The following is a 17,676-nucleotide window of genomic DNA, read 5'->3' as shown; positions in this document are numbered from 1 at the left end:
TGAAACATCGAAATTTAGTGTCATCTCAAAAAAAAATTTTTTTGAAAAAATCAACTTTCTGGGACAGATGACACTAAATTTCGAGATGACACTAAATCTCGACGTTTCATGCAATTCTAAGCCTTTTGGCATCAAAAATTATTTTTCGATTTCGAAAATTTCATGTACTCCCCCCTATGGTGATTTTTCAACATATAAGAAAATTCCACTAAGTGGACTACGAAGGCTTTTTTTTTAGATTAGCATCACTGATTACAAATAGGCAACGCAAATGTCAAGCACTAGTTTGAAAAAATGATGCTGACTGTGTGACATAAATACTGAAGCATGCTTTTGTGAACTACTCGAATCAATTGATGTCAAACCCAAGTAACAATCCGCAACTAGTTCTGATACGACAAAGTCCAAACTATGTTGCAACAAGAGCACGAATATGTTTTTTATGTTATACTGGTTAAAACATGGTGACAGCAATGTTTCATCATAACATAACTAGTTACGAAATAATTATTTAGGTTTCCAATCATAACATCTTTGTGTCATATTGAATTAAATATAATTTATAAGCTATCGTTACTTAATCCAAACATACCTTTAATCACAACAATGCTTCTAGTTACTAGTTGAAAATAAGTTTATTTGACTTCAATAGTAGCAACCCGTAACTAGTTTTGATACCACTTAACCCAACTGTGTTGCAACAAGAGCACGAACATGTTTTTTTATGTTATACTGGTTAAAACAAGGTGACAGCAGTGTTTCTTTATAACGTAAACATTGAACTTGTAAGTTATCGTTACTTAATTCTAACATGTCTTTAATCACAGCTATGCTTTTAGCTACTAGTTGAAAAAAGGTTTATTTTCCATTGCGAAACCATTATAAATACGTTAACGTATATGTGAATCGTTACTGTGAATTGATATAGCAATAACTTTGATAATGTCGATGGCAACAAAGTTTCAATTAGTATCCTTGTAAATAAGTTATTTTCAAGTTATGGAAAATAAGTTATTTCAGTATGGCATTACAACGTAACGACAACTTTTTTTTACCAGACATAGAAACTAGTAGAAACTGCGCTTTTTGAGTCACGCAAGTGGTTAGATTTTAGTAACAATAACTCAAATTTCTGGTTGCAAACTAGTCATAAATAAGCTAGCATAACATAAATTGTTACTTGGGAAATTAGTATCCAAATTTATTTAATAAAAGTATGAAACATATTTTCATGAGACTGTTATGAAAGAAGAGAAAGGCATTATCACACCACTAGGTGGATTAAGAAGGGTTTTTAGATTAGCATTACTGTTCTCATACAAATAGGCAACGCAAATGTCAAGCACTAGTTTGGAAAAATGATGCTGACTGTGTGACATAAACACTGAAGCATGCTTTTGTGAACTACTCGAATCAAACTGAATCAATTGGTGTCAAAATGAGTATCCGAAATTATTTAATAAAAGTATGAAATATATTTTCATGAGACTGTTACGAAAGAAGAGAAAGGCATTATCACACCACTAGGTGGATTAAGAAGGGTTTTTTTTATTTATTTGTTAGTATCATATATTAAAGCATTATTCGGAAAGCTGGCGATCATCATCATTTACACTCCTTATATTATACTATATCATATTTATGTTTCAATTGAAATTTCAAATCTGTATAAAAATTCTTTAATTGTTAAAATTAAAAAAAACTGATCCTAAATCATTTCGCAGAACTAAAACATTTGTAATTTCAATAGGGAATGTCAATTGAAACAAACTAATGTCGTTTTCGCTTGAGAAAACTGAAACTGACCCAGGATAGTTTCATCAAACAAACACTTTTCCCGAAACTGTGTTGATTTCGCCCTTAGCAACGGGGGTTTCAGCAAACCTGATATAAAAACCAGGTTCGAAACTGACTCGATTTTCAGTTCCACAGCGTTGAATCAAGGTTCGAAACTAGCTTCAAACAAACGGTGTGACAGCAGTTAGGGTGGAAACTGGGTTAGGTTTGGCATCAAGCGAAAACGTCATAAATGTCAATAGGATCGTGGTATTTGTCCAGCAATGATTCTGTACGCTAAGAATCGACTGCGAAATCTGTTGGAGCAGAATGGTCAAATTCCACGAAAGGAATGTAATGCCAAGATCTCTAATCGACATTCTTATATTGAATAGTCGTATCGACCTTATGCAAACCTGTAGAGAATGACTTCAGCTGTACGTTTTGGGCGTCTTGAATTTCGGAATTCGGTCTTGGTGACCATCCCGGTGGTGTTTCACCACGAAAGTGTACCAGAATTTCAAACGCACAACTACATTCATGCAGTGGAAGGAAGCTTACGCTACTCGTTATTTGCAACATGACAGCTCTGATCTCGGCCTGAATCTTTTTCAGTTCCTTGGTTGAAACGGGATTGCTTTGGTCCATCTTTGTCGCATTATTCGCGGGTGATTCGTTGTGTATATCAAATTCCCATCGTTCGAGAACTTCCGTCGTTTGCTTGTTGGTGATTGCCAGGATTATTTGTCTAACATTGTTGCAATTGATACAGTTTTCCAATTTGTCAAGAGTCCCCTTCAGCTTAGAAACGATTTCCTCATTCGTCAAAACTAGAACTGGTATACCGTACTGTTTCTTGCTTGTAAACTTTTCCGGTGGGTAGACATTTCGCTGGTAAAGGATCGAATTCATGCTATAATCTGCAAGAGTAATAAATATGATGAGAATCAATGACTTATAATGCGCCGAAGGAATTCCCTTACGCAAGTATTCTCTAACGATGGCAGTCGAACCCTTGAGAGTGATTCCGTGTTGTGTCGAAGTGGCCATTCTGTTCAAGAAGCACACCAGTCAAGTTTTAAGTTTTAACTACAATATTGAACAGTAAATGAGTCATATTTGATACTGATGTTCGATTTTTTTTTTGAAAATGATACAACGATCTTTTCGATGCACAATACTGATTAAGTGATGAGCAGAAGCTCAGAAACCGATCATTTGAACCAGTCCGTAGCAAACGGTGAACGAACCACGGTTCTTCAAAATTAGCTTGGCGGCAAGGATAATCCGAACGGCGTTTTGGTTACCTTGGCAGCTGTAGGTATCAGATGTGACCAAAGTGACCCGAACCGCCATGAGATTTGACTGTTTTCATAGATTTATTGGATGGGCCATGCTGCCCCAATGTTTTGGCAACTGGAATAATTATTAGAAAATTTGCTAGAAATGTCTTATGATAAAACACTTTTTTCTGTTATCCCCGTAGTTCGTCTCCGTAATCCTTCACATTTCTTAACTAAGTTACTAATTTTTTTAAACTAATTTACTACAATGTGAAATGTGCTATACTTTACCACTTTCGAAGATTGGTTATTACTTGGTTGCTTTTTATTTGCTCCAACCTCTCCGTTTCCTCTATAAAAATGCTTTATATATATATTGCAAAGTTCAATGATCTGTAATTTTTTGTGCCTCCCCCCCTCAATATTTCATGGAACTTGCGCCCCTGAACCACGTGATTTTCAATGGGAGATCTGTATTCAAACCAATGATGCTCTATGATAGTTGAATATAGAACTAGTTGGATTAATTTTAGCCTCGTTAGAAAGTCTGAATGTTACAGGATGAGATGATCTGAGTCAAAGTCAGCACGAGTAATCAGTTCACTACAAATGTGACTTTGATCCGTTAGAACCAGATCAATTGTAGAGTGATTTTTCACGGAAGAGAGACAAGTTGGATTAATGGGATAAAGAACTGTAAAGTTCTTTCCAGAAGAGAGTTGATTATGAAGTATTTTTCTATTACGGTTATTTTGCCTACAATTCTGCTGGACAAGCTTTGCATTTAAGTTCCCTATTACGAAAAATTTGGATGATGAGTTTTTGCAAATCGCCTCTATAGAAATTTAATCGTTCACCGATGCATTTGGAATGGCAAATATGCTCCAGCGATAAAAATAAATTCCGTGAATGGTTTACATTCCGATACCCAAGCTTTCAATAACTTCAGGACTGAAAGAAGATAAAATTCGATGTTCGATTGGCCATTGGACAAAAATGGTAACTCCACCACCAATTCCAGTAAAACTGTCAAATCGATAGACCACATAATGCGGGTTGTTTTTTATAATTTCACATTTGGTTTAAGAAATGTTTCGGCAAAATACCAATATGAGTTTTGTGAGCTTTGAGAGAATTATAAAATTCATCTTCACTCGATTTTAAAGATTGAACATCCCAATTTAAAATATTCAAATAATTTGGTTTAAATTCAGTATAATATTATTTGCAAATTAATTGGCAATTGCCACCCAACTTGGAATACTTCGAAAAGTTGTGAAGTCGAATTCATTCGTATGATCATTTGAATAAGCTGATCTCGTACGTAGATTATTTTATTTTCCGTTATCTTGCCAAAATCAACTTCGTTTCAAAGAAGCGAATGGCGTTGAAGGGTCGGCAGTTGGTAGTTGGCAACCTGTCACACTAGCGTTACTGACACCAGATGAAGAAGGTTACGGAACAGATTTACCTGTTAGTAAATTGTTTTCATTAGGTAACGAAGCGGAAGCCGTGCCTGGTTTTTTTGTTTGTTTACATTCGAAGAAATAAGTGCAACAGAAGACTTAGGCATGGCATTTTTTTATCATTTTGTTGATTTTCAAGTATATTCTGTAAATTTAAGGTCGTTGAATTGACATTCCAAACCTGAGTTTCGGGACTGACTTGTTCTGCACAAGAATTTAATTCTTGAATTCAGTTTCAGAATGTAATTCCAAAATTCATTTTCAAAATTAAATGTCAGAAATTTTAGATAAGTTGTAAATATTCGACCTTTGTTTTTTTAGTTCAGGATCTAAGGGGCTGGAGTCCAACATGAGATTGATAGTACCTGTTATCTTTTTTCGTACAGGACCAACCTTGAGGACCAGCGGCAAAAAAGGCTGGTGGGTAATGTCAGAGTAATCTCAAACTTTCGAATATCGATAATCGTACGTACTAGTTGTGTGAATGTAGCGAACTGGCTATGCTTCACTAGAAGAATTGTAAGAGCAGCTGGAAGCAGTGCGGTAAAACTTCATTCCAATCTAATATTATTAGATGAAAATTAAATTTGTGACCGTTGACTGTCAGCATATCCCTTCACATTAATTTAACTTTTATTGCCTAAGCTCCCTGAGTTCATCGTCAATTGAATAACCGTACCTAGTCACTTGAAGTTTTGCTAGCTCAGTTTGTAGTGCCAAGTAGTCTACCTGGGTCATTGTCTTCCTTGTATTCACTGTGGGTAGTGAGCAAGTGCGAATGAATGCTCGATAACCAAAACTGTCTCCGACCATAATGATAAATTGAGGGCGGCGGTTCTCATTTGAGTGTCCACCAAGTTAAAATCGATAGTTTCGACTGTTTGAAATGTATTGAGATGTGTTTCGAAATAATAAAAATGAAAGCTGAAAGAGGAAACACTTAATTGAGGTTTATTTTATAATTGATAATTGAGTTATCATTACTGGTTTACCTATCATCCATTATCTTGAACCAACCTCACTTGAAGGCAGAGATGCCATTTAGACAGATTTATCTGTATAATACAGATTTTTACATCCTCATACAGATCTAATACAGAATACAGATTTTATACAGATTTCCTAAATTTAATACAAATTTATAGAGATTTCACAAGAAGTAAAAAAAATTAAACTGTTTTCATCTGAGCTATCTTTTAGTATTTGATTGCAGTGACGCGATGAATGTTTATTAATCAACGGATAAATCCCAAATTAAAATAAAAAATTGTGTGCAGATATTTGATGATCAACACAGAAAAAAAACATTCATATTACAATTTGAAGCTTTATTGTTAGGCTAAGGCCGTAGACAGAGTGAGCACGAGAAAGCAGAGCCAAACTTGGTACTGACCAAAGCGAGTAATGCACTTACAGTAAATTAAAAGGACCTTGTCTAAGAGAAAGCTGAGCAGATTTATCGATTGCACTCTAATAGGGCCCCTTTGGCTTGCTAAAAGTATGCTTTCCCCTTTTGGTCTGCTGATGTCATCCACCAGCTCGGTTCAGCTTCTTGCGTTTATTCTGTCTGCGGTCTGATAGTTGTATGACTTGACTGTCATATTAAGTCAACTTTTAAATCTAAAAAAGTATATGAAATTGAATTTTTTATTGTGGTTGAAAAACCATTCATATTAAATTTTGTCTTTACAAATTTTTGTGAACTACAAAGATAAAAAATATATGCTCATTGAAACTCTCATTCTGTAACCATAATCTGTTGAGATAGCGTTCAACATCATTTCATTGTAGAAATTTCATGTCATTAGTGAATACAGATAAATACAGATTTTTTATACAGGGTAATACAGATTTTCTCAGAAAATATCTGGCATCTCTGCTTGAAGGCCACTGTCTCATTCAATTGTAGGAGATATTTTGTTACTTCAAGAGACAAATTGACGATGGTTAAACTGAGCTTCGGTAGAAAGAGAAACGAATGAAGGGCGTTTACTGATTTACTATTTTTGGAAAATTAAAGTAAGTGCATATTTTTTTTTGTATATGCTTTTTTATGAAGTCATTTAATTTCGCATGGTTTCTAACAACACTTTCTAGTAGTATAAAATAAAAGTTTCACAAGTACGGTTGCATAGTTTTTTATAACGCTCTTTTAATCAATAAAATTCGTGAATGTAAACGCGATTGTCTTCTTTAAACCCGAATGACACAACATATTTTGAGCAATTTTTCGTGCATTTTCAATTTATAATTGTGGAACCGGAGGACAGATCTATACCAAATTTGAAAAAAATCTATGGAACAATATTACCTTTCGTTTGAGTCTAAGTTTGTGAAAATCGGTTCAGCCGTCTCAGAGAAAAGTGAGTGTACATTTTGCACGCGCACCGGGCATCTATATGAGAAAGGCTGACCAAACAAAAGTCATTTAAATTTGAAACAAAGCGGGGGGGTAATGTCACAGACAAAACTGGAGAACGTGCACAATTTTTTTTTATTTAAAACATATTTTATTCAGGCCTATTTGCGTACAAGCTTTACGTGGCCGATTTAGCTGAGTTTTCAGACAAAATTTTTTTTGTATTGGATCTCGTTGTCACCCTTTTTCTAGGGGGAGAAGAGCTTCCATTTTCCTCCTGCGAGGATTGAGGGGCAGTATGTTCGTGGTTCGTCTCGTCATCCATTGCCGCATCGATGGTATTGTTGTCGATTTCCGTCTTCTTTTTGCTGCTAGTTGCTGTAGATGTTTCAGCATGGCCATAGTGAAAATGAGTCACACGAAGAGTACTCAAGATATTCTCATTGGAAAATAAATTGGATAAGGTACATGTTCTCCTATAAATATTATAAAAGTTTGCTGCATTAAGTTGCATATTTCGCTTCGGCACAAGGTTTCCTAGGTAAAAAAAGGTAAAATTATGCATAAATTTTCCAGAAAAGAATAAACTTATGCATTAGCTTCTACAAAATTATGAAATTTTATATTTTCTACAATTATTCCAAACGAAGTATGCATAAAAAAATAACTCGAAACAAGTTATGACTAGAAAACTAGTCTTAAGGGGGTTGCCATAATTCAGTAATTTAAACTAACTTTGAAAAGACCTAAAAAAAAAAGTTCCACCGAGTTCTACTTAGATTTTTTTTATGATATTGGGCACATCTTTTCCTACAAATTTTGTAAAAATCAGATGCATAAAGTTGCATATAAGGTAAAATGTTGCATAACTTTGCAGGAAGGAACAAACCTATGCACTATCTTCAACAAAAATATGCGACTTTATAAATTCTACAATTATTCCAAACAAAGTATGCTTAACAAAATAACTCGAAACAATTTATGAATAAAAAACTGATTTTAGGGGGTTGCCATAAAAACGCTTTGTATATCCGAGACGGTGCGACCTAGACTTTTGGTATATTTGACAAAGTAAATTATTTTTAATAGTTCTTAAACTTTGTAGAAGAAAAAAAATTCTATCTCTTCAGAAAAAAAAGTTATGGTTACATTTTTTGTCAAAGTAGGCCATGAACAATTAATGATAGGATCAAATTACGCGGTATATATTTGTAAATAATTTCTTCAAAGCATCTATATGCATTAAAAGAACGGTTTGGCAGCTACTGATTTATGTCCACGTTTTTATTGATTCGATCCACTGTGCGGCGGTAGCTTTTGTTCGTTTGGTTTACTCATTTCGAGATCGTTCTATTGTACACTACACAATACTGTACTTGGTTTCTTCTGTCCCGAACGTAGGCGGTTTTGGTTTATCGACTGACTTGGTTGAGATGTACGAGCTAACTGTACGTGTACACTTGAATTTTATTGTTGGATCTCGACAAAAAAAAAATGTCGAGATTTGCACAGCCGAGTGCTCGGTAAACACCTCGGCAAATTGTATAATTACACTGAGATTTCTTTTTACACGAGTGATACGTACTGCGTAGAGAAACCACGCAAAAAACCGCATAACCTCGGAAATCCGTGTAAAAAAATCTGCATAAAAAACCGCGACCTCAGTGCGCTGAAAAGAACTTGAATAAATATAATAATTCTGAATTAAACTGAACTCAGTTCCAAATTCTATCCCGGGTTGGCGGTTCAATGCGTAGGGCAATTGTCTTACAAACCAGTTGTCGTTTGTTCTAGCCCCGACCTGGAAAGATTCGTAGTGTCAGTAGAATCGTATGCACCAGCCATGTAATGGTTCTGTACACTCTGAATCGGCTGCGAAGTCTGTTGAAACAGAAGGTCAAATTCCACTACAGGAATGTACAGGGTCCGGCACTCGAAGTGTAACCAATTAAAAAGGCCATAAATTCAGTTTGGAAAATTACTTTTACTTAATTCAAAGTACAAAATGTGTAAAAATAATACAAAATTCAGAATCAATTCACTTTTGCTCGATAGAACCACCTTTTGCCTTGACTTGATGACTTGAGAGAGCGAAGGAGTTGCTTCGTTTGGCGGAATGTGACTTGCAGGTATTTTGGCCCACTCGCGGACAATAACTTTTTTCAGCGCCTCGAGACTGGTGTATCTTTTAGTTCGGACTTTGCTCTCCAAAATGTCCCAAAGAGAATAATCCATTGGACTCGCATCTGGTGAATTCGAGAGCCATTGTGTGGACGTGATGAAGTTCGGAACGTTGTTTTTCAGCCATTCTTGGTTCACTCGAGCTTTGTGAGACGGTGCCGAGTTCTGCTGAAACGTCCATGTTCTGCCACCGAAATGTTTGTCTGCCCACGGCTTCAAAGCAACCTCCAGAATACTTTCTGCGGTTACCTCGGCCCAAACCATTATCTGTTGCGGGTGCTGCCTCCTGGTGGCCAATCGATGACTCAAATTCTCGTATGAACGGTCGGTCAAGTAAACCCTATCGTTTTGAGAGTTTACGAATTGCTCAATTGGAAAAATGTTCTCGTCAGAAAATACAATGTTCGGAAATTGACCGCTTTCGGCCAAACGAAGCAACTCCTTCGCTCTCTCAAGTCAAGATTTTTTTTTCGCGTTCACTTTTGGCAAAATGCTTTCTTGCGCTTGTAAACAATACAACTCCGAACTATCATTTAGCAAATTTCTAGAGAGCTGATGCCCGTGCGTCAGCTGCGCGAGCGGTCTGAAGTTGGTTACATTTCGAGTGCCGGACCCTGTAATACCAAGGCTTTGCTTTAAGTTCCAATTTCCCGTTTCAGAATTTAGGTTAGTTAGTTAGAAATTAGTTCCACACACTTAAATTGGATTACCAACCTCAGCTGTTCAAATCTCGGTAGGTGATTTTATCGGTAAAATTCACGTTTTATCACTGCGGTACCTTGAGGTACTGCTGTCAACAAATGTTCATTTGTGCTGATATATCAGTAGAATGGAAATATTCGGTAGTTCGGCTGTTCAAAACTCGTTAAAAGAGGCAAGAATTACCGAACGAGATTAAGTGTGTACAACACATTTTTTTATGTTTATCATATATTGTGCATGCAGAAAAAATCGGGAGCGACGTCTCTCTCGCCTGATTATGTTGCTCCAGCGAAGTTCACTGTGCACCTATGGTATGTAGACTGTCATGCGATATATTAATCACTCATAATTGTACGAAAAGTCACTCCCTTATAACGTTCAGTGTCAAACCCATTGATTCCTAAACATACCACAGACTAACAGACAGGACACTCAAATTAGATTCTTCAATCATTTTAACGGTCATTTCGAATATTCCCTTATTTGGGACAGTACTCACATGTGTCATGATGGCGCCACATTACCCTGTCAAAAACATCCTGTCTGTCATCTATACTGTGTTTATTTTTTTCATTTACCAACAGAGTTGCCATTCATGCAGAATTACCTGTAATGTATTGATTTGTATACGTCCATGCGAATTTCATGCAGGATACAGATTTAATACATATTGACAAAACTATATACAGAATTGTGCCTACTTCTCATCCTTCAACGCAATACAAAATCGAACCCGTTTTGATACAATATCTACTTACTTCTGGTCTGCCCCCAGTTAATTTCGGGTGAAAATTACCAACACAATCGAAAATAGTCTAGATGAACAACGTTGAGAAAAATAAATGGTTACCTTCCAACATCGCTAAAAAAGTTAAACACATGATTAACGTAATCCAATCATTTATTGTGAGGATTCATTTTCTAATATTACACAAAGTCTGATAAAATCAGACATCCCTGCAAGCAGCTGATCGGTGTTGACAAACGAGGAGGAACCAACTAGTAAAAAAAACTTTTACATAACACAAGGGGTGTACCGATAGTAAATAGTTCGCGCAGTACAATATAGGTGGAACTAGTGCATCACGAAAAATTATTTTTATAAGAATTTACTCATACTGTCATGTCTGTTAGTCTGTGAACATACATTATCAACTTAAAGCGCATACAGAAAGTGATATTCCATCGTTATGTGCTTCGATAGTGGAGGCAAGACAATGTATTCATTTATGTTGAAGCACGTGGTTCATAAACAAGACAACAAAATATGTATAAAGTAACATGATTCTATCAGTTGATGTATAGGAAATGGCAGTTCAACTGACGTCGCTCGGCAACATTGCTGCGCTGGACTGTCCAGCGAATTGCAGATTAGTGCTGCAGCGACAATATTTAACTTGCACATTTAAGGCCATCGTCCAAGTACCATGCGCGCGGGTGGTTTTAGGAAATTTTCGATGGAAATTTCGAAAAATTTGACAAAACCAAAAACATACAGACCTTTGCAATACTTTTATCTATCTACAAGGTGAAAATGACTGGAAAATTCGGAGGATTTTACGAGTCTTATCAAAAATAGCGCTGAAAAAATGAGCTGTTTTTGTAATTTTTCACAATTATTTGAAAAAATAATTCGATGGAATGAATTTTTATTTTCAAAAAAAACCTCATGCTGGCAACAAGGATCACATTCGAAAACATTTTTGGAAAACCTTTTCACGCTTTTCATGGAAAATCAACGAATTTCATATAACCGATTTCGTGGAAATTTTTGAAATTCGTGGATTTTCTATGAAAAGCGTGAAAAGGTTTTCCAAAAATGTGTCCGAATGTAATCTTTGTATCCATAATAAAGTTTATTTGAAAAAAAAAGTTTATGTCATCGCTTTATTTTTCCAGATAATTGTGAAAGATCACAAAAACACTCATTTTTCAGAGCTATTTTTGATAAGACTCGGAAAATCCTCCAAATTTTCCAGCCATTTTCACCCTGTAGATAGATAAATGTATTTCAAAGGTCTGTATGTTTTTGGTTTTGGCAAATTTTTCGAAATTTCCATCGAAAATTTCCTAAAACCACCCGCGCGCATGGTACTTGGACGATGGCCTTAACTACATATAGTAGACCAATACCCGTAAGAATAATTACTGAACATCGGAAGAGAAATTTGGTGTGAAATGTGCAGTTAATTTAAAGCAAAGACATCATATTAACAAGATATCCAGCTCTTACATTTCCCGAACAAATCATTGACAACATCGTTTTTTTACGAGCATGTCGCCCTCAGGCGAGTCCGTATCGAATCTCGTACGTAGAAGTAAACGAGAGAAATGTCAAATTCGTGCGCGCCAAAATAGCAGCACTGCGCATCCATACAATTGACATGATAGGTTGAATGTGATACCGCGCGATGGCGTTGCTGAACTGAAGATTGATTTCGCTCCAAGCTGACAGGGACTGTTTAAAGTCAACGCGATACACGCACTGAGAAAAATTAATTGTAAGTGGCACACGCAGCTCAAAAGATACCGTAATTCAGAGTTCATATAATTTAATTTTTAAATATATTAAAAAAATCAGAAGTGATTCACCTCTTGATCACAATGCGGTTGAATTCTATCTGTACCAAACCATCGGTTCCGAAAGTACAGGGAGATGAATATCTAACCGTCATTTAATCGATGATACAAATAGGTACGACATTTTCAAAACATGTAAAACTAAATTAAAACTGTTGGTCTTGCTAATTGACAGTAGTAAAAACTGACTACGACTATAACAATTTCGGGATCCGCCAAGCGAAAACTACAATATATGCAACAACCATCGATTCTTCATGAAATGTTAATGAGAAAGGCCATATCACACCAATATGTGAAGGGATGAAAACAAGTGTTTTGACATTGTTTCGCTACTTGCACAAATCAATATAGATGGCTAGTGCCACCAAACCCAATAATTAATGGCGAATATTCGAGGCCAAAACTTAACAACAAAATATCCCAATGACATGAAGAACCCTTCACCACACAACAGCTGGCTTGGAAAAGATCAGCATCTTATGCTCAAATTGCGGTTATTGATTAATAATGTATCAATACGGATGCTCATCTTTATTTGTTTATTATTAAAATGTCCTAAAAGAGATTCACGAAAAGTATGAAATCTGGAGTTTTCGGACCAATTTTCTTGTTGCATCACAAACGTTAAAAGACATTGCATAGTTAAAAACATATTTCTAATTCATTATAAAAATGCTAGCCTTACTGCTGTACCACCTCACACACAATCTCCCGGAAAAAAATATGACTACCTTTCGTCTCTAATCTGTCATCTTATAATTAACAATCGTATCAATCTTCTGCAATCCCGTAGAGAACGACTTAAGCTGCACGGTTTGGACATTTTGAATTCCGACCTCGTCCGTTTCTTTCCATTTCTCCGGAACTTCACAGCCTTTTACGGTATGGATCAGAACATCAAACGTGCAAATGTATTCAATCAGCGGAAGATAACTGATGGTAGCCGCTATCTGTCGCATGACATCCCGGATTTCGGCCTGTATCTTTTTCAGTTCCTTGGAAGAAACGGGATTGTTGGGATCCATCTTTGTCTCGCCATTCACGGGTGGCTCGTTGTGTACCTTAAAGTCCCACCGTTCGAGAACTTCCTTCGTGTGCACGTTGGTAATTTCCATGGATATTTTTTCCACCTCGTTGCGACCGAGCCATTCCTGCACTTGGCCAAGAACTTTCTGCAGGAAAGCAATGATTTTCTCGTCCGTTGACATTAGAATCGTAAGACCGTACTGTTGTACGCTGGTAAACTGTTCCGGTGGGTAGATACCACGCTGGAAAAGGATGGAATTTATGCCGTAATCTGCAATGTAACAAAACATTCTTGAGCACTGATGACAAAGAAACGGCTGAAAGAAAATTTACTTACTCAAGTATTCCGTAACGATGGCAGCCGAACCTTTGAGGGTGATTGCATTTTGCGTCGACGTGGCCATTCTGCACGAGAATAACACCAGTTAGGTTTAACTACAGATTATTCGGCAGAAAATTTATTGAATTTGCCAGTGATATTCAGTTTTTAGAAAATATTTGTTTTCCAACGATCTTTTCCATGCACGGTACTGATTTGCAATGTTTCAATTTCAATTTGTTCCTCTATTTTGAACGGAACAGCTGCGATGACAGCTGGCTTGGAAACATTTGTAACGCTTTGATTTAATCGAAGTTATACACACTAAACTTCAGATGATCGAGGCTAAGTTATTACATTCATTATAGCTGCAGTCTCCGTCAATCTAAGTCGAATCGCAAACTTTTGCTCCTGAATCATAATTCGGTAGTAACATGTGATTAGGGCATATCGCACGATAGGCCCCTGCGAATGTTACAAAATATAATGATCATTGCTCGGTTCTACAACCACCATTTACACAATAATCGATATAATCTCGTAGATAGAAGCCCAATCTACGAAATTGTGCGCAATATACTTGAATTTCATGTTTAAAACTTGAGTAATGAGCATTATTTTTCGTAACTTTCAAAAGGGCATATCGCACGATATGCCCTAATCACATGTTAGTACCGAATTCAGGTAGAAATCGTAATGAATTTCGTCTCAAATTTTAGACGAATTTATTGCGCACAATTCCGTTCCGACTCAAATTGGAAAAAAATAAACTGTCCGTAAAACTTAAATCCAGGAATTTTGTCATTCAAAATGTTGAAACAAGATATAAATCCCACTTTTATAGAAACATTTGTTTTATTTCCGCATCAAACGAAAGGTCAATGCAAGATGCTCCTTCGTCATCTAAAAGCATACGATCGGCACCGTAATCCAGCAGTAACTGGACACATTCCCGATTGCCACAACTGGCGGCAAAATGTAGCGCGGTTTGTCCACTGGAATCCCTTAAATCAACCTTCACACCTGGAACCTGGAGCAGCAGCCGTAATACATCTGCATTCCCTCGGTCGGCAGCCCAATGGATGGCACCGAGTCCGTCGTCATCGAGCCCATTCACCAACGAACCTACATCTTCGTCCGAGGATTGCAATGCAGTTTTCAGTTCCGTCAGATTACCTTCCTTAATGAAATCAACTAACGTCTTGTTCTCGTTAGATAATTCATCCTCGTTTTCTCGGCTTGCATGTGTTGAAACCGATACCCAAGAACCCTTCTGAGACTTAAAATCGTCTCCTTCGTCGGCTTGATTCCAATCCGGTTTAAAATTGGTCAAACTTTGTATATAGCCTTTCATTGCATTCTCCTTCGATAAGTCTCCTAAATCGTTCCAGGCTGTCCATTTGGCGCGACCGCTCATATTGAAAATTCCGGGTTTCGGAACGTTACACTTTCCGACGGTTGCTTGCTTATAAAATCCGTAAAACTTTAGCAATTCTTGCTGAACCAATTGATCGTGATTGCGTTCGATGAATTTAGTTGCTCTCGCAAATTCCTCCTCCAACAAGTCGACTTCATCTTCTTCCAAATCAGACATTTCTTACACTAATCCGGTCTACTCTAGCTAATAAACTACGATAACTCTTTAAAGACAAATCGTCTAATCCGACAGTTGATAGAAAATGGACGACTGCTCGATGACGTGCTTTTGCGTTTGTTGCAGGTTCTCCAATGCCGCTGCTTTCTGGAACGACACAAATCCGTAGCCCTTGGATAAACCGGTTCGACGGTCGAATATAACCTGGGCCCAGGTGACACGCCCGAACTGGGCGAAATAGTTACGCAATTCGCGATGTCCAACCGTCCAGGGAACGTTTCCGACGAAAATTTTCAACGAACGTGTGGCGGCGGCTGCTGCACTAACTCCTGGTGCCATGTCCGGCTAGTAATTAAAGAAAACAAACTGATTACGATGTTAGTTATGAATAAATGTTCAGCTAACATGGAAAACAACTGCCTTACAGGTTTCTATGCAGCGTAGAATCAAGCAATAGTACTTATTCCCAAAAATCGAACTTTGTTTGTATTGCAGAAAAAATCACACGGTGAGATGCACACCGCGTGCAATGAAACGTCAACGTTTAATCCCTTCAGAAACGTACGAAATATTGTACTACACGCTGCATTAAATTATCACATAAAACGAGTATATTTCAATAATCCAGCAATTTGGAATGAATAAAATTTTCAATCAAAATTCGATGTGGAATTCATAATGGATTGCAAACAAATGAGAAATCGAATGCAAAAACCGATTTTGGAGGAAAATTCATAGCTAATGTCGAAAATGAATGAGGGATAGCGTACTGAGCTGACGTTCCGTTTAAATCTTTCTCTTTGATTTCTGCACGTCTTCCCTATGATAATTCAATTACAATAAAGCCTTTAATCACAAATAACAGATATAAAGGCTCGAACAAAATTTTACAAATCCTGTGTGAATTTCAAATTTGCTATACGTTGGAAGCACTACTTCGCCGCGATCTTTCAAAACGTTCCACTACGTTCCGAAACGATAACAAAATCCTCCTTTCTGTTATATAAATATTCCAACTACAACAATTTTAACACTTATCACACGATTTCCCTTAGTGTTGAAGATAACTTTATTACCATATCGCATAAATCACACGAGAATTCGATCGGAATAAAACCAAAATAAACTTACCGTTTTAAATCAACAGCAAAACAAAAATCTAGCGTGAAGTGAATGTTGCACCCAAAATCGTGGTGACATTTGCAAGTGTTCGCCACGCTGATGGAGCAAATTCTACACACAGTTCATATGTAGCCTGTATTTGGGTTGTTATCTGTGCTTTAATCTTAAAATAATATTATTGGGATACATAAAACTATTCCAAAACCCGTTGTACGTGAGTTTGTACATAAACTGTTAACTAGAGTTATGCCGTTTATTTTCTGATAACGGCTAATGAACTGACTATCAACATTTACTTCTGAAAGAAAATGCAGGAAAGCTATGAATAATATAATGGGCACTTTCATAAAAGATAGAACATAATCCAAGTAATCACGACGCATTATATCTTTACATTAATTCAGCCTTATAAATTCGCTTAAAAATTGATTAAATGCAGCGGAGTTACACATGTTTTTACAATGCCATTATAAAGCTGAAAAGGGCGATTATTAAACTCTTCTAGGATTATTACTCTTATAGTTATTATTAAAGTTTCGTTGCTCCAAAATATAGCATTAAATGTCGATATATAGCACGGTGGAAGGTTGTTGTAAAATAATGCTTAGTTACGTTTTGATTGAAAATTGTGTAGTTATACATTACCTATGTAAAAATAGAGTTGTTAATGTGCAGTGATGCATATGGTTACTTGAGAACACTTCTATTTTTTGACTACTGTTAGACTGGAAATTGTTTCCTTCCCGCAATACAGAACTTCAATAAATTTTACCAAGCCGTTCAACGGCAGTTTAAATGAAGCTAAATCATAAGCAAGATATTTTAGGTGATATGTTTATAAGCCCCCAAGCAACCAAAAGTTCCACAATTACTGAAAACATCCACTTTGTTTTAAAATTACTGTTTTGAGCGGTTAGTGAAAATTGGTTTGAAAAAATCCTTTTAATACCAATTTATTTAAAAATATTGAGAAATAAGTCGGGACCCCATAGGGTCTAACGTTTTCAAAAAATCATATTCTTTCTTTTATATTTTTTTTTGTTTCAATTATTGAGGCTTTAACATCTTAGGTCATTCGCCTCTTTCGACCAGAAAATCAAACTACATTGTTACCGACGAGACCCTATGTGCGGGGTTGGGAATCGAACCCAGTCGGGCTGCGTGAAAGGCATCGACTATCCCATCACTCTATACCCGTCCCCAGTTTCCCCTTTTATAATTTGTTATATTGAAACATTTCAAGAATATTATGTTGTTTTTTAGTT

At 36.5% G+C, this 17,676-nt stretch overlaps 4 protein-coding genes across 6 annotated transcripts; all 4 read right to left on the bottom strand.

Moving 5' to 3' along the window:
* Positions 1-2,145: 2,145 nt before the first annotated feature.
* Positions 2,146-2,826, bottom strand: LOC131428324 (mitotic spindle assembly checkpoint protein MAD2A-like). Its single transcript, XM_058592219.1, has 2 exons — positions 2,760-2,826; positions 2,146-2,696 (listed from the first exon to the last, which is right to left on the bottom strand). Exons 1-2 carry the CDS (start codon positions 2,824-2,826, stop codon positions 2,146-2,148), a joined length of 618 nt encoding a protein of 205 aa, XP_058448202.1.
* Positions 2,827-12,989: 10,163 nt separating this feature from the next.
* On the bottom strand, positions 12,990-13,901 carry LOC131425377 (mitotic spindle assembly checkpoint protein MAD2A-like). The gene is made up of 2 exons (XM_058587220.1): positions 13,714-13,901; positions 12,990-13,647 (listed from the first exon to the last, which is right to left on the bottom strand). Exons 1-2 carry the CDS (start codon positions 13,778-13,780, stop codon positions 13,091-13,093), a joined length of 624 nt encoding a protein of 207 aa, XP_058443203.1. The 5' UTR covers positions 13,781-13,901; the 3' UTR covers positions 12,990-13,090.
* A 624-nt stretch (positions 13,902-14,525) lies between these two features.
* On the bottom strand, positions 14,526-15,289 carry LOC131425977 (acyl-CoA-binding domain-containing protein 6). Its single transcript, XM_058588321.1, has one exon. It carries the CDS (start codon positions 15,287-15,289, stop codon positions 14,534-14,536), a length of 756 nt encoding a protein of 251 aa, XP_058444304.1. The 3' UTR covers positions 14,526-14,533.
* Positions 15,290-15,352: 63 nt separating this feature from the next.
* On the bottom strand, positions 15,353-15,832 carry LOC131425978 (SRA stem-loop-interacting RNA-binding protein, mitochondrial). Of its 3 annotated transcripts, none has more exons than XM_058588322.1 (2): positions 15,695-15,832; positions 15,353-15,634 (listed from the first exon to the last, which is right to left on the bottom strand). In XM_058588322.1, exon 2 carries the CDS (start codon positions 15,626-15,628, stop codon positions 15,353-15,355), a length of 276 nt encoding a protein of 91 aa, XP_058444305.1. In that variant the 5' UTR covers positions 15,629-15,634; positions 15,695-15,832. The 3 variants fall into 3 exon arrangements, with proteins under 3 accessions (XP_058444305.1, XP_058444306.1, XP_058444309.1); XM_058588323.1 differs by having other exon boundaries at positions 15,353-15,655; positions 15,715-15,826; XM_058588326.1 differs by having other exon boundaries at positions 15,715-15,826.
* Positions 15,833-17,676: the final 1,844 nt, after the last annotated feature.

This window comes from Malaya genurostris, chromosome 1 (assembly GCF_030247185.1).
Source record: "Malaya genurostris strain Urasoe2022 chromosome 1, Malgen_1.1, whole genome shotgun sequence".
Lineage (NCBI taxonomy): Eukaryota > Metazoa > Arthropoda > Insecta > Diptera > Culicidae > Malaya > Malaya genurostris.
Note: the sequence above shows the minus strand (reverse complement) of the source record. Positions and strands in the feature narration are given on the sequence as shown.

Excerpts from the sequence above, each read along its gene's own strand:
- LOC131425978 (XM_058588322.1), bottom strand. The coding sequence starts at position 15,628 with ATGGCACCAGGAGTTAGTGCAGCAGCCGCCGCCACACGTTCGTTGAAA.
- LOC131428324 (XM_058592219.1), bottom strand. The coding sequence starts at position 2,826 with ATGGCCACTTCGACACAACACGGAATCACTCTCAAGGGTTCGACTGCC. Across the intron at positions 2,697-2,759 it reads CATCGTTAGAGAATACTTGC|ATTATAGCATGAATTCGATC; the intron begins GTAAGGGAATTC and ends TTACTCTTGCAG.
- LOC131425977 (XM_058588321.1), bottom strand. The coding sequence starts at position 15,289 with ATGTCTGATTTGGAAGAAGATGAAGTCGACTTGTTGGAGGAGGAATTT.
- LOC131425377 (XM_058587220.1), bottom strand. The coding sequence starts at position 13,780 with ATGGCCACGTCGACGCAAAATGCAATCACCCTCAAAGGTTCGGCTGCC. Across the intron at positions 13,648-13,713 it reads CATCGTTACGGAATACTTGA|ATTACGGCATAAATTCCATC; the intron begins GTAAGTAAATTT and ends GTTACATTGCAG.